The sequence below is a fragment of the Platalea leucorodia genome, assembly GCF_965183815.1.
Source record: "Platalea leucorodia genome assembly, chromosome: 4".
NCBI classification, from domain to species: domain Eukaryota; kingdom Metazoa; phylum Chordata; class Aves; order Pelecaniformes; family Threskiornithidae; genus Platalea; species Platalea leucorodia.
The window spans coordinates 14,696,270-14,716,185 of NC_138826.1; the positions used below are offsets into that span (position 1 = coordinate 14,696,270).

A 19,916-nucleotide genomic window follows, 5' to 3' on the forward strand; every position below is an offset into this window, starting at 1 on the left:
CTGCTGGTGCACATGCATAAACATAAGGCCATGATGGCTTTTGTTTCTGGTTAGAGAACTGGTATTTATCTTTAGAAGACTAAAAGTAGGGGTTGTAGGTGCTACTTGCATAAATAGGTTGAAGGAAGATGATAATGCTGCCCCATTCTGGACTGGAGAAGGGACTGTGTGGGAAGCAGTGTGAAACAGGGGAAAGTATCTCATCACCATCTAGATAACCCAATTAGCACTGGTTTAAGCTGGAACACGCAAGTCAAGTTGATTCATCATGAACAGAAACACAATGCTTATTTGGAATGAACAGCTACGGTGAAAATTTATAATAAAAATTTCAATGTTGTCCGTTCACAGTCTTCTCCCTCTGTTCCTGCTACTGCCTGTGGTTCAAGTATCTATAGAAAAGCTAAATATCTTAACACAAACTTCTAGAGGAGATGACTTCTCTTTAAAGAAAATTAACCTATGTAACCTGAGGAGAGTCAGGCATGCTTAGGGAGCAAGGAAGTCTTCTAATTTTCTGGATTTCTTAAATCTGGTCCAAAGGGAGGCATTGTGATAGCGTTTCCTTTCAGGAAACGGTTGGATTAATTGCTTTTTGTTCAAGGATTTTCATTTCACAGGATGCTGTTTTAATGGTGACGCATTCTTTACCTCTCTCTTGGCAGGGATGCTAATTATTTGTCTGTAGAATCACTTTGCATCTTCAGCCCAAACACATATGAACATGCTGCGTTTGGAAATACAGCGCTGAGCATCCTGTGCTTGGCTGTCAGTCCCCTGACTTGTCTGGTGGACAGTTTCAGACCATGCTGCTTCCTTCCCGTCTCTTGTAGCCAATTTGTCATCAGAGATTCAGGAGACCTGGAGTCTGCTCCTGGCTCTGCCCCTGTCACGTGAAATGGGACTTTCAGCAAATCATACATCTGCTTCTGTCTCCCCTTTCCATCTGCGTCTTAATCTAGAGAGAAACTGACTCTTAATATGTAAAAATGTATAATAATGCTGTTGGCCCTAACTGCTCTGCCCTAATACACATTGCTGTAATTCAGGAAACCTGTAAAATAATTTTGCATTAAGGCATGTTGGCTCTCAGACAGAAATTGTAAGTCCTTTGTGCTCTGGTTTGACACTTCTGAAGAGTGTATAAATGAGGGCAGATTAAGAAACCTTGATGTCCTAAAGGTTTTCGTGGCTGTCTGAGGCAGTTTCCAGGCAGAGCACAGTTGGTCTGTGCCTGGGCTTGCGGGTGCGGAGGCCCTGGCCACACTGTTTATGTTGCGCCGGAGAGCCGAGATGCATCTCGTATGGCAAGCGGCAGTGCGAGGAGGTCTCCCTCCATGACTGGCACGGCAGCGTCCCTGCCTCGCGGCTCCACCTCGAAATGCACAATTTCAGTTTGGGGGTGGAAAAGTCAGAAATCAAAAACAAACAAAAAAACCCCAAAAAACAATCAATCAAACAAAAAACCTCCAGGAGTGTGGGGCAAGGAAGGAGAATGGTTATTTTGTACCTTTTTTTGCCTCTGTGTGAGACCCTAGTCTCATTCATAAATGGCTCTGGCAGCCGAAAGCCCTCGGTACGAAGAGAAACCGAACAACTGGAGAGGCTGGCTCCAAGGGCTCCAAAAAGGCGCCGAAGGGTGATGGAGAGGGGGAAACCAAAGTGCGCTGTACCCCGTCCTGCTCGGGGCTGCTCTGCCGTGGGGAATGCGGAACTGCGGAGCTGGCGGGGGGCAGGCGGGGGGTGGCCGTGTTTGAGCAAGGATCTGGCGCTATAACTTTTTTTTCTTCTTCTGTTTCAAGTAAACACTCTTCCCCGCCCTCCCCTCTCTCCCTCCACCCCACCTCCCTCTCTTTCAGTCCCGCTCATGTGTTTCTATTTAAGGGCTGCAGTGCAGACGAATATGATTGGCATCTACAGCCCCCTCTTGACTTTCAGCTCAAGCCTTTAGAGTGGAGAAGGAGCTGAGCCGCCAAGGGGAGAGCTGTTTTTTTTCTTTGGGTTTACTGGGGGGATGGCTCAGCTGTGGATTTATGCTGCTTCTGCCCAGGATTTTTCTCTCTGAATGGGAGCAAGGATTGTGGAAACCATGTTGGGAAGAGGTTTATTTTCAGAATCCATCATGAAACTTTGCAACTAATTCACTGTTTTCGGCTCCTTTTCGTATTTTTTTTTTTCTCCCCTTTTTTCTTTTTCTTCTCTCCAATGTTCCTCTGTGCTGCTGGGTTGTGGGCCAGAGGAGGCTGTTTCTATATGGCCAGCCATTTGGGGATATGCTGCGAGCCAAGGTTGTTTGCTGATTTGCTTGGCTCTGGTGACAAGTTGGCCTGTCGTGAATCGGATGGACGGAGGTCGCTCTCGAGGAGCCATGGCTGGAAGCTGGCTTACGGCTTGCTTTTTCCCTTCCCCAGGTGCTGATGCTAGCTCTGAACCCATGATCCTGGAGCAATATGTGGTGGTGTCCAACTATGAGAAGCAGGAGAACTCTGAGATCAGTCTCCAGGCTGGAGAGGTCGTGGATGTCATAGAGAAGAACGAAAGCGGTAAGACACGTTTGCTGCTTTTCCCTCTTCCAATGGTCTGATTTTTTGCATGTGTTCCTCTTCTTTCAGTTTCTTCATCACTACTTGTAACTGTACGTTAGCTCCATCTGGTACAGTTACTATGTCTGGCTGAGGATGTTGAAGTTTCTCAATGTTGATTTGGGCTTGGGGCCAAATGTTGCCTTCTGCTGTAAGAATGTTTCATAGGTTTTGTGCGTTAATTAGCCAAAGTACGTTAATGGAAAACCAAGGTGAAGGAGAGAAGGATCTGCAGCTAATGAAGCTGATGTATAGTAGACCGATATAGTTGCCCTGCTGTCTCTTTGAGTCTCTGTCAGGATTTCCATTACTAATTCCCTTTTTGGAGGATTTATAGGATGAGTGTTTAAAAATTGCTTGGGATGAAACTTGGCTTGACAGCCTAGCCCGTGGCCCAGAGCTTGGTAGGGAGGGGAGAGAACGCGCATAGATAAATACGTGGCCATGCACAGTTTCAAAACTTCTGCAAGAAGTGTTAATTGCAGAATTTTGAGGCGAGGAGGCAGAGCCCGTCATGTAAAAGCAAGATGAAATCCCTTCTTCTGCCATCCCTGGAATAACCAGCTTCCACTTGGAAAATGAGATTTTTGGCAAGTGTTTATATAGATGTCTTTTGTGTACTTTAACTCTTGAGTGTCTGGTAGCTTTGAGTCAGGCTGAACAAACGCAGGAGACTCTGTACATGCAAGCGGTTGGAGCGGGTTAGCAGCTGGTTTGAATAACTGCCTGTCTTCAGCAGCTCCCCCTCCTCCCCTCCAGTACTCCTTATGTATTAATCCAGAGCTGTTGTCCAGGACTAGTTTCCAGCCCACTCGTGACTTGTGTGTCCTCGTCCAGAGGAGCTGCTGACATTTGGAGCCGTTCACGCGAAGGCTGATGTCGTGGTAGCTCCACACGCAGGGCTCTCACGGCTGGCTCTGGAGCATGCTGGGCACGCCAGAGCTTGGGGGAACCAGGACACCCTGATCTGGGACTCAAATCCATCTTCCAGAGCGCTGACTCAGGTTATCCACAATGATGACCATGCATTGTATTTTTTTTATTTATTTCTGTTTTAATGGAGTGGTTATTTTGCTGCTGTATTAAAGCCTAATGCTTGTTTGGCTCAAAGCGATGCAGTCAGTTGCTGGCCAGTGATTTAGTGTGGTGTCCAAAAGGATAGTGTGTGGAAATGAACTGGCTAGTGTGAACAGAAATGCCTCTCTCCTGGGTACGGACTGTATCACTTGCAAAACTCGTAGAGGCCAAAATGCTCATCTGCCCCACTTTAAAGCAATAGTTATGATTGAAGGGGGGAAAAACATCTTGACTTCTTAAACTGTGTCTGGGCTAGAGGACAAGCATCCTCCCTTCCAAGCCTGAGGGTTCATCACTGTCAATAATGGGTGTTACTGCTGTCAGAACAAGACTGGCTGTTGTGGCAACTTATATTCCGATCTGTGATATCCCTGTCTTGGAAAGTGGCTTATGGAGCCAAGGGAATCGGGCTGTTAAATAATGCAAGAAGTGTCTGAATTCCAAATTACAATTCGTTTGTGTTTTCTTTTAATGTGGCCTCTCTGCCTTGCACAGTTGACATCGTATTGTATTGAAGCACATGGTATGTGGAGATATAAATGGAGAGTGTCAGGGTTTGAATTTAATTAGTGGCTCCAGAAATGTGACTCTTCTAAGGAAACATCCTTGAACTTGGATTACAGTTCTTAAAACCATATTCTGATGCTTAGCAGCCAGATTTCTTATTGTCCATATAAACAAGAAAGGAAATCTGAAGCCCTGAACTCCATGCTATGATCTTGTCCTTTATATCTATCTATATAGATATAATACTGATATAGATACATATTTTTAAAAAAAACATAAGTTATGGACTGGTGATGGAGAGAGCATCATTTGCTTTGGACGCTTGTCTAAACTGTTCTGGCAGGGAATTCACGTTTTAGTTGTTCCAAGAACAGGACTCCAAACATACACTCTCTCTCTCTCTCTCTCTTCTAGCTTAGGGATACCACAGGAATGACTTTAATACTATGACTTCTTGTCTCTTCAGCTAAAGCTGAACCTATAAATGGCATGTCATGAAACTAGCAAAAGTTTAAGTGTCAACTTCTTAAACTCTTCAGTTATTGTTTGAATTGAGTATCTGTTTAGTGTAGGCAAGCGCGCCTAGAAGATGTGGTTATGACTTCTAAGAACATGGGGATACACTTTTTAAGAAAATAAGATTATTGGACTATGCACATGTGTGGTAATTCATCTGACTGCACGGTTATGTTGGTTTAAGTGTTGTGAAACTGTAGCTGTGAGTGTATAAATCGGGCTTGTTCTGATTGAGACAGGCAGAGGTGATGTAAGGTGTTATGGATGTCACCTGCAGCAGGAACAATTCCTTCAATGAAAGGAAGAAAGTATGGCTAGAGAGCTTCTCAGCTGTGTGGCTGAGAAGTCCCATCAGACTGGACAGTTTGCATTGGGTGTGCTGCTGGGCCAATATCTCCAGTCTCCTTGTGTGTATGTGTGCATATAGCATATCATATGTCTGGGTTTGGGTTTTTTAACTGTTCCTTGGAGAAACTAGATATGTTTGAATGTATAAACTGGATAGTATGGATGACTGCTTGATTTTAAAAGCCTTGCCTGTATTGGGTTGCATGTTGATGCCTGGGGACACTTAAATGTTGTTTTTGGGGGTGTTTTGTTTTGTTTCCCCAGAGTGGGAGAAACCTTAACTTGGCTCTGTTGCATGGCTTTGTTAGGGAAGAAACACCTTCACTTTACTGGTCAGATAGCCCTATACTTTTTTGCACAAGGAGGCTCAAAAGCTGTTTCCAAATGATGGTGCTCGTTTCATGTCCTGCTGGATGTTTTCTGAATGCTTCTAGGGCATGAGCTAGAGTTACCATCTCCTCTGATGTTTGCCTCCAAATTATGTACCCCCCTGGAAGGAAGGAAGATCTGCTTTCAAAGGCCAGTCTACAGGGCAGAGGTAGAAGGGGGAAAAAAAAAAAATCTGGCATTTGATTTATTGAAATCTTATCTGGTTATCATCAAGGTACATTAACTTCATCTTAAGTAACCGTGTGTTGCATTTACTATATAGTATTATTCAGTGTTACTTTTCCCATATCAGAGATGCGATTTAAGGCATCTCGCGGTCAGACATGTACAAACCCATTTGGTAGGGCCTTGTCTCATACTTAGCTTTTTCTGTCACTAAAAGAGAGTTGGATAAGGTTGTCTTCATTTTTGGGCCAATGAAAGTTATGACTTGGACATCACTTTAAGTTGCAACTTCTGTTCAGTATTATGACTTAAAAGCAAGGTCAGTGTAGCAGATGTGGTGAATGATTTCTGAAACCCTTCATCTCAGTTATGAAGCCCATGGGTCACTGTAACCTGACTGTTGCTGCAATTGCCACAGAAGCAAATCTTGCTGGACTGAAAAATCTGTAGGCTTTCTATACTTCAGAACAAATTATTTAGTAATGTACCAGCTCTCAGACTTTGACACGGGTTTTTTTGCAGCAGATACCTATATTGGCTCAACAAAAATTGTCCATCAGCCTTTCTTCTGAATTCTGGTTACATGAGCGGAAGACCCACAGTGTGCCTGATGTATCTGATGGGTATTTCTCTCCTTTTTTTCCTCAGCTGAGGAGGAAAATCTGCATGTAGCAATGGTCACAAACGCATCAGGAGAAAACCAGAGGTTTAGAGTCTCTCCAGATACTGTCTGGGAACAGGCTATAGTTACAAGGGTTGAGTTCTTTATTGGAAGTGACTGTGATTTGTTTAAATGCACTGTGTAACCAAAATGCACCGTCCAACACTAAACATCTCTGAGCTGTTTCAGAATAACAACGTGAATAGTTGACTCAAGTCTCATCTGTCAAGTACATAAGCTTCTTTTACATCTTAACCAAAAAAGCCTTGTGGAATGACTTAAAAATGTATTTCTGCTGCAGAAAAGAAATGTTGTGACTTTAAAACAGGAATCCGACACAGATTTCTTTAAGGTAGAAGGGGGAGGGACTGGGCTGGAGCAGCTCCCTCTCTGCCAAGTTTTGCGTGGATGTGGCTTGAAACGGTCAAGCTATAAACTGTGGCGGCAGTGTTTGCAATGGAAAACCTGACAGACGGTGAAGTATAAGCGTACTCCCGAGCACCTCTGCCTCCGCTGCTGTTCTGCTCGCAGGCAGGACGAGGGCTTCTCCCTCGCAGCCCCGGGAGCAGTTTCTGTGGTGGAGGCACTGTGGGATGGTGTTTTCAGCTGGGCTGAGCAGGACCATAGCCATTTCCTTTGCAATTACATAACTGCAGACCAATTTCCAATATTATATTACACGCAATATGTAAAACAAAGCTATTATGGCTAGCGTAACTTTATTGGGACCCAGAGGGATCTCTGGGAAGGGAGGTTGCTCTTCTCTTCTTGGCTGGGATGTGGGGCATGGCACTGAAGTGTCACCATAAGGAAGGTCTCTGCTTGTCTCAGTGCCCTGGCTTAGGGGTCTTGGGACCTGCTGCCTGTCCACACAGTGTTGGGAGATTAGCGTGTGCCTGACAAAGTGCTCTGCATCACCATTTGGTTTCACTTGTGCTGCTCACTGGCTGCAGTCATGATTTAGGAGAGGGACATAAAGAGGCCACAGCTCTCTTGTGACTCTGACTCCTGGGGATACACTGGCTTCCCTATTGCAAACTCCATCCTCTTAGATTGAGGGCTTTTTTGAGTTTGGCTTCTGCCTCTTCATGAGAAACACAGCACACTTTATTTGAAGGTGTTGCTTTTTGGGGTTAAGTAACTGGTTTTACTTGGTACCAAATCGGACCAAGTTTACTTTCTGGATGAATTACTGCATCTTGGCTAAAGGGAGAGGGCACCATTAAAGTAGTCCAGATAGGAAACAGAGAAGTCGGGTTTTTTGCATTTCATGGATCATCCTTCATCCCTATATCCCTTCTGCTATGCCTGCTTTTGCAAGTAGCATTGACTTTTTTTTTTTTTCTGGTCCCTTTTCTTTAGTGTGGCGGAGTTTTTTGTTTTAAATTCTGTAAAGACAACTGTTCCTGTCTTATATCCGCTTTCTGCTGCTTTGCCTCTTTCTCTAGGATGTTGTCTTCATGATCCCCCGCTTTGTACACAGGGGGAGCACAGCACTGTGTGCACTGCTAGCAAATGTCTCGGAGCATTAGTACTATCATCTTGCAAAAGCTGGCCAAAACCCAGTGCACTTCTGTTTATTCTAACAGATAAGTGATATGCTAGCAGTTTCCTACGCTGCAAACGTGGATGTAGCTCTACCAAATTGCAAATGCAGTTACCATGTTTGCTTATGAAATGTCAATAGATGTGCATCCACTGGTTGGATGTGTTGTGAGAGACAGTACGCCTAATTGCCGCCATCATGCTTTATTTCAGGTGCAATTGTGCATGCTGGCTTCCCCTGGAAAGCTATTTTTTTTTCCTTACAAAGCATTTCAAGAGAGCCTGGTCCACCAGATGTGATTCAGGACTTGATTTCTGTTTGTACATCCAGCCTTGGCCTGCTGTTTGCTGTGAGAAAGCTACTTCACTTCTTTGCATTTCCATTTCTTCCCAGCATGGCTGTGTATTTGAATTTTAAACCTTGTAAGAGATCATGGTTGTGATATAAAAAGTAAATACGCCCTCATGCAGCGGATTCTTCTCTTCATTAGTCCTTGAGCTGCGCCTGGAATTTGAGGAGAAGCAAACACTTATGTAGGTCAAACACCTTTCCTCTAGCGCCAGTGGCTTCATCCCAGAAGACAGGTTTGGGCGAGGGGCCGCCACTAAGTACCTGGGATAGCTTGTATAACTACTCCTGTATGCACCAGTGTTCATAACTCTCTAACAAGCAGAGCTGAGTTCAAGGAAAGACCACCCCAAACCCCTTCTTCAAAAACAAAGGTCTGTAGACTTCAGTGCCTTATTCTGAAGGCAGTGCTGCTTTGCCATGCGTCCTTCCTTTCTAGGCCTGTCACCACCCCTGCAGCAGAGGATACTTGATCCACTTATGAATCAGTTCCTGTCCTGCTGCAGTTTTCTGCCCAGTGTATGTACTAAGGCAGACAAACACAGGCCATCTGAGGATGCAGGGTGGGTGATTAGGAATTTTTGGCTAAGAGTTACTGGAAAGTTGTTTAATGTCCTAAAAAACAATGTTTGTAGAAGTTTTCCCTCCAAACATGGACAATGCTGGCAAAGCAGAGATGTTTTTCTCCTTCAAATGCTTGCAGCTCAGGGGCTGGAGAAGGGCTTCTCTGTGCAGGCAGAGTTTCAGAGACATCTGTGGTGAGGGTAAGGATGCTCAATGGCACTTGCTTGTCTTATTGCAGCAGAGTTTTTTGTCTTCTGGCTTTTTGGAGGTAGTGATCAAGGTCGGTTGTTCTCTTGCTTTGTTTTGCAACAATATCAGCAAAGCGTCCTGTTGGTACATCTGCTTGCAAAGGGTGAGTTTTATTTTAAACTTTAGCTGTCTGGAAGCTGGTGTTTATGGAGGGAGCCTGGGTGCCTTGTTTTAAAGTAGTCAATGGAGTATTGATAGGATGGACGGGAACATTTAGACTAATCCAGGCTCTGTGCTGGCTTCGGGGGAAGCCTGAGACAAGCTTAGAGCAGAGAGGTAAAACTGGATGTGATGACTTGCTCTAGCCAAGTTCTCACTGGAGATCAGCTCCTTCCTGGGAATACCGTGCCTGACCAACCCTGCAAACAGGCACTCCCGTGGCCTGTTTGCAAAATGTTGAATGGATGGAGAGAATTTACACTTACACCAGAAACAGCCAGGTCAGCAGGAGATGAGGAGGAGCTCTCCTTCCTCTGCTCTTGCCCCTGGGAGCCCAAGGGTGGGGTGACACTGTCTAATGACTTTAGCAGCTGTACTAAGCTGGAAGCAGCCCTTGACAGCCTACCCTGACCTCTCTGGTGATTCTGTTTTGTAAGCTATTTTCTGATCCCTTTTTTTCTTGCCTTTTTTCTAATCTGATTGAATTTTTAGATGTGTGCCTCTGCAAGGCTAAGGAGGTGGTGGCTGCTTGCTTCTTCTGACTGCTCAACTTTCAGCAGGCAAAGGACGTTGGTATGGCTGAAGCCCTCATTTGGGTTTCAAGAATTTAACTTAGATTTACTGTGCCCAGAAAGGAAGCATGCCGCAACATTTCTGAAGCGGTTACCTCTGAGCTGCAGTTCAAGGCTGCCTTGTACATAGGCTTAAACGATAAGCTATTTGGGACTGACGTTTTTAGATCTGCCTATTGCTTCAGCATCACCACACCAACATCTCAGCTGAGGCTGGGAGGTTGCTGCATAAAACAAAATGCTTGAATTATGAATGTGTTGTAATATTCATGCTGCTTATCTTGTGACGTCTAAATGGCTTTGCTCTCCCCCACTTAGTAACCTACAGGGCAAGTGATGTTTGTTTCTGTGTTTAAGAGCTTGGAAGGTAATCCTCTATGCCAGAACCAAAGCAGGGTTGTTAATGCTCTGGTATTTGTAGTTGTCCTCTGTCACTGTGGAAAATGAGGTTGTCCTCCATTGCCACCTCTGAAATACCTGCGGTTTTGTGACCATGCAAAGGGATTGGGGTGGGCTCCTGCGTTTCTGCTGGGAATACTCGTTCCAGCCATGTGACAAGGAGAGATTGTCCCTTTAATTGTACTGTGACATTTCTATCTCTTCTGGGAAGCCCTTCTGCATTTCATAGACATCCTTGCTTGGTTTTCCTTTGCCCAGCTTTGAATTGCAGTGCGTACTTGCTCTGACTTCTTGGTGACAAGTTCATTATGAACACTTGAAATATGGCTGTCTGGTAACGCTATGCCCTTTGCATTGCCTAATTCTGCTGAAGCTTTCCTGGGACACCTCCAGACTGCTCTGGAGCTCTGCTAGTAGGGATGTTTTGCTTGGTGGGATGGAGGAGTTGATTGGTGGCTTGTATTGTTTGGGTCCCATTTGAGTTGGGAGCAGCTGAATGTCATACTAAAGTGACCTTCAGTGCATTCATAATGCCTTGCTGAAGTTAACTAGTAGTGTTGTTCCCTCAGGTTCATCAGGGAAGTTTTCAATGTAGTAAGAAATACATGACTATTTTTCCAAGCAATGCTGCCTCATTTCATTCTCCTATAGAGGGAAAAGAATGATTAAGATGTAACAGGGACACTAGAGATGTCATAAATAGAATAGAATCCTAAAAAGAATCGTTAAGGTTGGAAAGGACCTCTGAGATCATCGAGTCCAACCTGTTAGCCTAACTGCCTGGTCCACCTCTAAGCCATGTCCCTAAGCACCACATCCACACGTTTTTTGAATACTCCCAGGGACTGTGATTGTACCACTGCCCTGGGCAGTCTGTTCCAATGCCCCAATGTCATGGGGTCATATTCCTCTAAAGCATTCTCCTCTTTAATAGTACCTATCAGATCCCCTCTATGTAGTGTTTCCTTTTAAATTGTTTTAAAGGATCATCTCTCCAAGATAGAGAGACAATAAAACTGAACTTCCAATTTGAAATCATCCCTCTAGAGCGTATTTTCTCAAATGCTTTGGGCTACAGTGGGTGGTTTATATTAATTTTTCAGTTGCATTCTCATTGTTTGTCTTCATCTTGGGCAACTGGTATCCTGACAGGGCTAGTTCAGTTATGTGGGTTTTTTTTTTTTTTGCTTTTTATGGAGACATCTAAGTCCAGCCACTGTGACTTTTGCATTCATTTGCCTTTTCTTTAGCTGATGTCATGTCTCTGTGGGACAACTCTCCGCCACCCCCAAATTTCCCTAAGCTAGGGGGAAGGGTTATTGCTGTGAATAGGAAGTCTCCAGATATATTAAATATGCATCTCCAGGGCTGGGTTTTTCCTATCTGCTGTCCTCTAAGCATCCCACTGAAGTAAACAGGTTCCCTTTTAAACTTCCCTCCACCTGGCTTGATGTGGAACAAAATACTACCTGTTTAGATCTACAGTTCTCTAATCTCTCAAGAAATGGGAGCCCAGAGAGAGGAATTTCCCTGCCTTGCAAGACCCAGCAGAGCCAGCTCGCTTGCAGGGGCAAAGCCTTCATGCAGGCAGGACTGAAAGAGGTCCCACAAGGCTGCCAGGTCAGCATGAGTGGAGACTTTTCTTGTCTCCAAAGCACAAGAAGTGTAGTTCAAAGGCGGGGGGGGGGGGGGGGGGGGGGGGGGCAGAAATCAATGTCAGCCCTTGCAAAGATTGTTTCTTATCCGCAGCTGCTCTGACTTCCCCGTATCCAAGGGGCTGAGACCCTTAAGACCCCCTCTAGGAGCAGGAGAGGGAACAAGCCTGTCTGGACTTCATGTTTGGTAGCTGTGGGCATGAAATCTGCTCTGGGACTTCTGAGACTGCCCTGTTAGTCTGGCTGCTAGGGAGAGGGTGGGATGTGACCACTGAAACCACAGACTTGAAGACTTAGTTGTCTATAAAGGCAATTTAGCCTTGGAGGAACAGGGCACATCAGTAAGTGTGGAGAAGCCAAGACAGCAAGCAATACTACCTTCAAGTTTGCTGTACAACACAGCCAGGTACTTCTGAATAGTAGACTCTCTACCAGGCCTCTGAAAATTTTAATTGTGAAGTTTCCAGCTGCTTGCAAGTTCCCTCCTCTTTCCCTTCTCATCTAATCCTGCTGTGCTGAGACTTTATACTCGGGCAGATAGTTAAATTTTCTCTGTTTCCACTGTATACCCTGTTTGGAGCCCAGGATGGCAGGCTGGAAAGGAAAAAATTTTACACAGCATCCCTGGTTGGAGCCTTTGCTCATTACCTCCTCTGTTTATGCAGTCACTGCCAGTTGCAGGACCCTGAAACCTGCCCCAAGAAAATGTTTCCAAGGAAAATCTGCTTTTCATATTAGAATATAAACTTTCTAATGATTGGGTTTCCTATATCAGCCAAATAGGTCACCAGCTCAGCACTGCTGCAAGAAACTACCTGAGGCCAAGAAGATACAAGGATATTACTGAGGCCTTCCAATCAGGCCTGTAGGTACCTTGTGGGATATGTTCCTTGGGATGTGGCTGCCTTTTAAAAAAAAAAAAAAAGGCATTGTTTTCATAGGTTTTTGCTATATCAAAGTTTCTTTTAAGAAAGCGGGTAACTGAAATGGCTTTAAATAAGCCCCCAAAATACTAAACTTAATGCATAGTGACTGATGTCTTCTGCCCTTTGTTCTGGTAGGTCAAGAAAGCGATTATACACAAAGGCTTTGGCTCTTGTGACTTTTGGGCCCATTTTTCAAAGTAAGCAAAAGACTGATGGTGCATTTTTGTTGTGTCAGATGAGGACAAGATTAATAAAGGATGGAAGAGATTTTCTTTCCCCAAGCTGCACAGCAAATAAGCAGTTCTAATAATACTTTGGCAGTGAAATAGAAGCTGTAATCATTAGCAGACGTGTTTTAGTTACGACCAGCAACATAATTCCTTACTTTTGGTTTTCATGTTAAAAAGAGTTCTATTTCCGCACAAACCAATTTCTGGTCCATCCTCAGATTAAGCAAAACCTATAGAAGTAATTGTCTTGCTTACGAGTTTCATAAGACAATCAGATTTAGGGGGTGGCTTGACAGAGGGGTGTATGTCGGCTCTTCCCGTCCACCGCTTGGACTGGGACATCAGACTTTCCAGCATTCTTGATGGAGACTTTAATTATTTTTGTGGTAGAAAGATGTTGGCTCATGGCTGGATTAACTGAAGCAGTTCTGGAAGATGCAGGGGATGAGATGAGCTCTCTTGGATCTCTATTTTACTGGCTGGCTTCTCTTTACTATTTTTATTGGCCAGTTTGGTTTTTTTGCATCTTGATACTGTGTGACTTCATCTGAAAGTTTCACATGCAATGGGACATCACTTTATTTCAAATGAAACTGGACTGCAGTTATATTGGCAACATAGTCAGACTTGAACTTGGTGATAATGACAAGTATTTCCCAGACCTTGCTTGAGTCCATATCTCCTATTTCTCCCCGCAATGTGAATGTGTGCTGGAAAGCCCTAGCCTGTTGCTTGAAAAGTTGTTGTAATTCTGTTTGCAGAACCACCTCCTGCTGATCTTTTCCTCTCCCACCGCGTGCACACACCCTTTCTGGTAAGCGTGCTGGTGGGATGGGCTTTAATTCCAGCATATCTCCCAGTGGTTGGAGGGTGAGGGTGCACTCATGCTGTAGACCTAGCTTCACTTTGCTCCTATTATTAATACAGCTGCCATATGTTTGCTTAAGAATCCCAGACTGGTTTGATACTTGGGTAAAAGAGAAAATAGCTTGTTGCTCTTTCACAATTAGCAGCAGCTTGACTAGCTAGACTAACACTGGCAGGCACACGTTTGTGCTGTCTGACAAGTGTAAGATAACACCTTCATGATTTGAAGTCCAGGTCTTGAAGCACTGTGCTGACTTTCAAACGGTGACCATATGTGCAGGTGTAAATGTATCCTTCTTAAAGGACAGTAGCTCTTAGGGAGTTTAGGTGACTGCATACAAAACCTGGCAATTGGAATAACAAATTTCAGTGTGCTGAAATTGATCTGCAGTTATCCTTGACCCTGAATACAGTCCCTACTCAAACATGATGGAGGTGATGGGGGGTGCAGGGTAAATCTCCATGCAGTGGTGACCCTAGGGTTGGAAGAACAGCGTCTAATATTAAACCTGAATCATTGGCTTGAACATTGTTAAGTTCATAAATAGCACTTTAGTCTCCCACATGGGCTTTTATAGCATTTGGATGTTATTGGAGGCCTCCCTGCATGAGGAAAACCTGAGCTGCTTGGAGAGACTTGACCCATTCCTCTTTGCTGAGTATAGCTGGAGATTCAGGATGGGTAATGGGAACCTGGGAAGATCCATCACTGAGCATATAAAACCGTAGGATTAAACTCAAGGCCAATATATTCAGTGCCCTGGAAATCACTTTGAAGAATCTGAATTTCTGGGTGTGAGCAGGGGGAAGACTGCAGACACTGACTCATGGGAAAGAAGGTGAAGTTTGCTTGTTTGCCTGAAAACAGGATCGGGAATCTGAGACAGTTTCTTTGAGGTTTTGTTCTTAATACTGACTTAAATTCCTTATTGTTACTGAGAAGGAAACTCTCTGCAGAGTATGAAGAACCAAAATTATGGGATGGCTGTATGCTCAGAGTGAGCTCCCAAATTTATTCCCTTGCTTCAAGTAGACCTTCTGTGACCAAAATGTCCTTGAATAAAAGTAGAATGACCAGAAATGGGATGCTATTTCCATCGCCATCGCCCTACAGAAAATGCCTCTTTTGCTCCTCGTGAACACAGCAAGAAGAACTGGTTCCTGTAGCAGCTACAAGTTAAATTACACACTTGGCCATTTCAGCCGTCTTTGGTGTATTTTTGGAGCTGACTATACACTTCCTGCGCTGTTAGCCTGTTGGTTTTAAAATAAGAAATGAGCCTCTGGTGGTTGGTGTGTGAATCCTTCCATTTAAATGAGAACTGGGAAGTTAAGTATCTCTTTCGCAGACGTATCCAAGTTTGAGAGCCAGCCACATGAAAGGGTGTTGCTTTTCCTATGCCACCCCAGAGTCTCCCTTGCAAACAATCCTAAACAGAAACCAACATCCCCCAATGAGGACGCTGTCCGCAGAATGCGCATGTGGGAACTCGGGGACCGAATGATTCTGGGGATGGTTTGCAAGATGCTTGGTGATGCTGGTTTAAATCTGGCTCAGGCTACCAGGAATTCTTATGTAGTGGCATTTGAGGGAAAATCCTGGTGGTTTCAGGGAAAATTCCATTACAGATGAGATGTGGCCACCCTTTGCAATGCTGTGACAGATACCAGTGTTGAGACTTCCTTGCATGGTGCGCTTGAGTTGCACAAGGGCCTTTTTTCCACCCATTATGTGCAGACATGGCAGAGGCTGAGTGCCTGGGTGTGCACTTGCCCTTGGCGAGTGTGTCTTGGGGGCAATGCAGTGACAGGAATAGAAATAGTGACTGGGCCAAACTCATCTGCACCTTAGTGAAGGCTGCAGGCTGCCAGGTGAACCACTCTGGCTTCTGTAAAATAACAGAGCCAGGTCCTTGGTACATCAGGAACACCATCTACTTCAGCTGAAACTTGCCTGAACTAGTAATTCTTCTCCATATCCCCAAATCATGAAATCCTTCCTCTGTTTCTTCTTTGCCTCTTGTTTAAGCAAACTTTTGAGTGGACCATCTGACTGGCCCCAGGTAAACTTGGTAGAAACTTAAGTGAGTGCGGGAGGGGAGGCCTGTGAGGATAGCTGAGTGCAGGTGGAGATCAGTGACTTCCTTCCTGGCTATCATTTCTTCTGCTGTGTTTCTTGTTCCTTTCCACTGATCTCTTATACCTTCTGTGAGGAATCCCATGTGATTAATGGTTTTTGATCTTTTGTGATAGCTAAGTACTCTGCTAATTTAACCTGTCAGGACCAGATTCTGATCTAAGGAAGCATAACACAGCATGTTCCTCAGTTTAAGGAAATCAAAATCCTGTGTTTCTGTGGGATTGAAGTTTTGCCTTAACCTCGACAATGTGATGCTGAGGCATTTTTCTGTAGCTGTCTCAGAGCTGTGCCTTCATCAGGTCTTGGTGGATGGACTAGAATTGCACTTATAAGGTAGAGCTTTGGAGTCAGACCATCCATTGGTACTCAGTGTTTTTCTTGCGAGTTGGCAGGAAAGAGCCTCGATTGCCGTAGCTGATCCTGACCTAGATTGGTAAAAGCAGCCATCACTTAAGAAAGCAAATTTCACAACTGTAGTCACCCCTGTTCAACTGGAGCCATAGCAGAGGTCAGAACTGCTTATCTTTGACTTCTGAAGCTGAACAGTAACTCTTTTCTGGGAGAAAGTGGATTTGTAAAGGCCGGTTCCTGGAGATAACGAAGTTCCACTAAATGCGTACCGATGGCCAAGTCACACTTCAGACAGACCACTTCCATCAGTGATAGAACAAATAGCCATAGAAAGAACAGCAGAAGACAGTACAGCTAACAATGTGAAATAACTTGGGTGCTTTTATTTCAGTGGTACATACTCCTCTGGAATGTATCTGTACCCTCAGCAATATCCAATTTGTAACAAGTCCTTTGCCTGTTTTTGGAGAGTAGGGAGAGAGAATCTGTTACAAGCAATCCACTGCTTCCTTCTGAGATTTTAATGTGGGATAAAAAAAGAAAGATATAGGAGTGATTCACCCCATGAAGTTTATGTGAGTAGTATGTGGCCAGCATCCTTGAAAACGCTCCAAGTTCATTAGCTACGGGAGGTGCCTTTAGCCTGAAAGGCAAAGGAACGTTAAAATTGGCTTCTTTCTTGATGTCTGCTACTCAAATGTATCCCTCTGCCATGCACCCCTTTCTCTATTACTTAATTTTTGCCTCCTGTGCTCTCCGCTGTCTGTACTAACTTCTAGTATGGAGGAGGAAAATGACTCCCGTAACTGGTCATGTTTCCCGTCCATCTTTCTCTGCTCTTTTGCTGCTTTACATTCAGGAATGCCAACACTAAGGCAGTGATTGGCTGTACTTGTACGGTTTTTGCCAGTGGCTATGAATAACAGCTTTGCTCAAGTCAGCAAATAGTTCCTGATCATCCTAGTTCTTATAACAGGGTGCCCAACTGGGCTTGATATTTGTTTTGCTGGATGTGTACAGCTTCAAGCCATGCAGTTCAAAACCAGTGGGCACACAGCTGGACCTAGCTCCGTTCACTGACAGCTCATGAAATTCATAATGCAGCGGTAGCCGGGAAGCTCCTGGGTGCGTAGGAGGCTGACCGCTGTTACGCAGCTATCCTGTTTTGTTTCTCTGCTATCCGGGGCTGGAGAACTTGGAAGTGGATGCTGGCAGAAGTGAAACCTTCTCACAAGACTGTTACTCTGTGCTTGGAGAACTGAAGTCACGTTGTGAAGTCTAAATCTGTATTGGAATTTGATGTTGATTTAAGGGGTCCAAGAACGATGGTAGAAGTACATTTTAAAAATAAAAATGTGAGGTGTTGAGTAGTGGAGAACTGTTGAGACACTAGTGGTGACTTTTGAGCAAGTGCTCTCAATTTGTATTTGAATGTTTGTCTGTCCTCTTCTGTTTCAAAGCCAGTAGTATCTTGTAGGTGGAATTTTGCCTAAAAGTGTTCAGAAATTATTGTTTGAAGGCTGGTAGAAGGGAACTGAGAGGCAGAAGGCTTATGGTGTGACCAATTAGGGGCTGAAGAACTGGCAGCAGCACCAATTTGACATTTCTGCTCAAGACTGTTTCTGAATAGGTGGCAGAGACACTGGAAAATCCAAGTGCAGTTTCTCATTGAAATAAGGAGCAGGCTTGAGGTGAAATGGGAGCCAAGTGCTCAGCCTCCCTTCATAAAACTGGCATTTTCAAGCTTTCAACTTGTCAATAAACTGCCTTTTCCCAACACCACATCTCTTCTGTGCTGCAGAAGGTCCTTGGTGGGCAGCAGTGCTATGAATACTATCAGTGTTTGCTCCAGTTTATTCTGCGTTGCTTTTTGTAGTACATTTTGCTGATGATTCTCACTCTTTTATTAGTTTTCTATAGCATTCACAGGAATAAGCTGTAAATGTCATATGGCTCCTGAACTACGCTTGAACAGCTACACATGGGCTCAAGATGAGAAATTAGGTTTCCAATCTAGACTTTCCCAAAACAGGAGGAATGTGGGTTGTGTTCTGTCTAGCGTTTTTGTTTTGGATAGGAGGCTTTTGGTTAATGTCAGTCTTGGAGGAGGGGAAAGCTGTCAGATGCCACAGGATCCCAAATGCTCTTTGTACAGTGGCTACAGCCAAAGACACTGGAGTCTCAGGTTTCTGCTGAATTAGTGAGTGACTTCTTCATCATGTGGTGGCAGCATCAGGGTTTCCTGGAAAAAAAAAAAAAAAAAAAAAAAGAGAGAGAGTAAGCAAAAAATAGTGTGTCCTAATAGGAATGTGCAGAAACAAATAACATTTCCTAAGGTGCATGCAGATATCAAAAAGTTAACTTGTGGCTGTTTTTCTGCTTCCAGCCGCCAAATCCCTACTGAAAACCTGACTTTCCTTTGCAGTTTTAGGGATACAACTGTCCTCTTTCCCATCAACTCCTCCCTTCTGCTTTTTGCAGGGTTTCTACTACTTTACCCCATAGTAATCCACCTTGAACATCATCATGGATTTGATGGCTTCCTGTGGAATATGACAACAGACTCGCTTGTGTCCTTAGTCGCCCAGGTTGACTGAACAGCCTGATGGCTGTTTGGGCAGGAGCAGTTCACGCACAGATCAGGTCTCCCTGTAGCGAAGGGAAGTAGCCTCTTCTCCCTGAAGCTGAGTGATCTGAAGTGTGTCTCCTCATGGACGGGAGCTTACTATGAGGTGGCTTCTTTTACTGTGGCATGTATCCAAGCCATCATGGAAAATCCAGGCATTTCTACTGATGGCTTTGGCATGCTGAAAGTGAAATTCTTGGAGCTCAGCATCTTCCTCTTCCTCCCTCTCCTCTTCAAAGCCTGCAAAACTTAAACAAACAAAAAAAACAAAACCCCCCCAAAAAACCCTAAACCCCTGAACTGTGAGTGGGATAGGAATTATTGCTGGCTTCTTTCCTATATATCCTGTAACTAACAGGATATACAGTATTCTGAAAACAAAATGGCTCCATTCCCTCCACCCACCCCATATGATATCTCTCTACTTCTCAAAAACCTGATTGTTTGACCTAATGGCTTCTGGCTGAAATTTCCCTTGTAAGACAAGCTGAGCTCAAGCTATTCTTCCACAATGCCCATTTCAAAGCTCCCCAGAAAAGGGTGAGTAGCTGTGTGCTGGCAGGCCCCCTCACAGTGGTGCGTCTGACCCCAGGGAGCAGACGGGCAGTACCTCAGCTGGATGGCCTGCTCGCAGCAAGTATTGCTCGAGCAGCAACCTCCCATCTCCAGCCTTGCAGGGGCCGTGGTTATGCTGTTGGACTAGGCAGCCAGAGAAAAATCAAGATCCTAATGGAAAACTTCTTGGAAGACTGAAACTACTCCTGCACATCTGTCCTCCTTTGGAAAAGGTATTACGTGCTGAAGTTATGAAATATTGTCGGAGGGGAAAGTGCTCTCTGCTCTCCAAAGATCCAAGAGCATCTAAGTGAACGTACATGGGTCAGCAGCAAATCGTAAGGTTTGAAGAGCCAAATACCATATTCTCCCCCTATGCAGAGAACACAAGCGTGACTTTGCCAAAGACAGTAAGTTGATACCTACTGGCCAGGAGTTGATATCCCTGCCCAGCCTCATCTAATTTCATATTAATGTAAAAAA

The 19,916-nt window shown here is 44.5% G+C and overlaps 1 protein-coding gene across 2 annotated transcripts in view; it reads left to right on the plus strand.

Moving 5' to 3' along the window:
- Nucleotides 1-19,916, plus strand: part of SH3PXD2A (SH3 and PX domains 2A) — a gene marked incomplete at its 5' end in the record, with an annotated part of 263,482 nt that overhangs the window by 198,066 nt on the left and 45,500 nt on the right. For both annotated transcript variants that reach the window (XM_082308802.1, XM_082308803.1), the window contains one exon: nucleotides 2,412-2,543. In XM_082308802.1, the coding sequence (XP_082164928.1) occupies nucleotides 2,412-2,543 (132 nt within the window). The remainder of the gene's footprint in view (nucleotides 1-2,411; nucleotides 2,544-19,916) is intronic.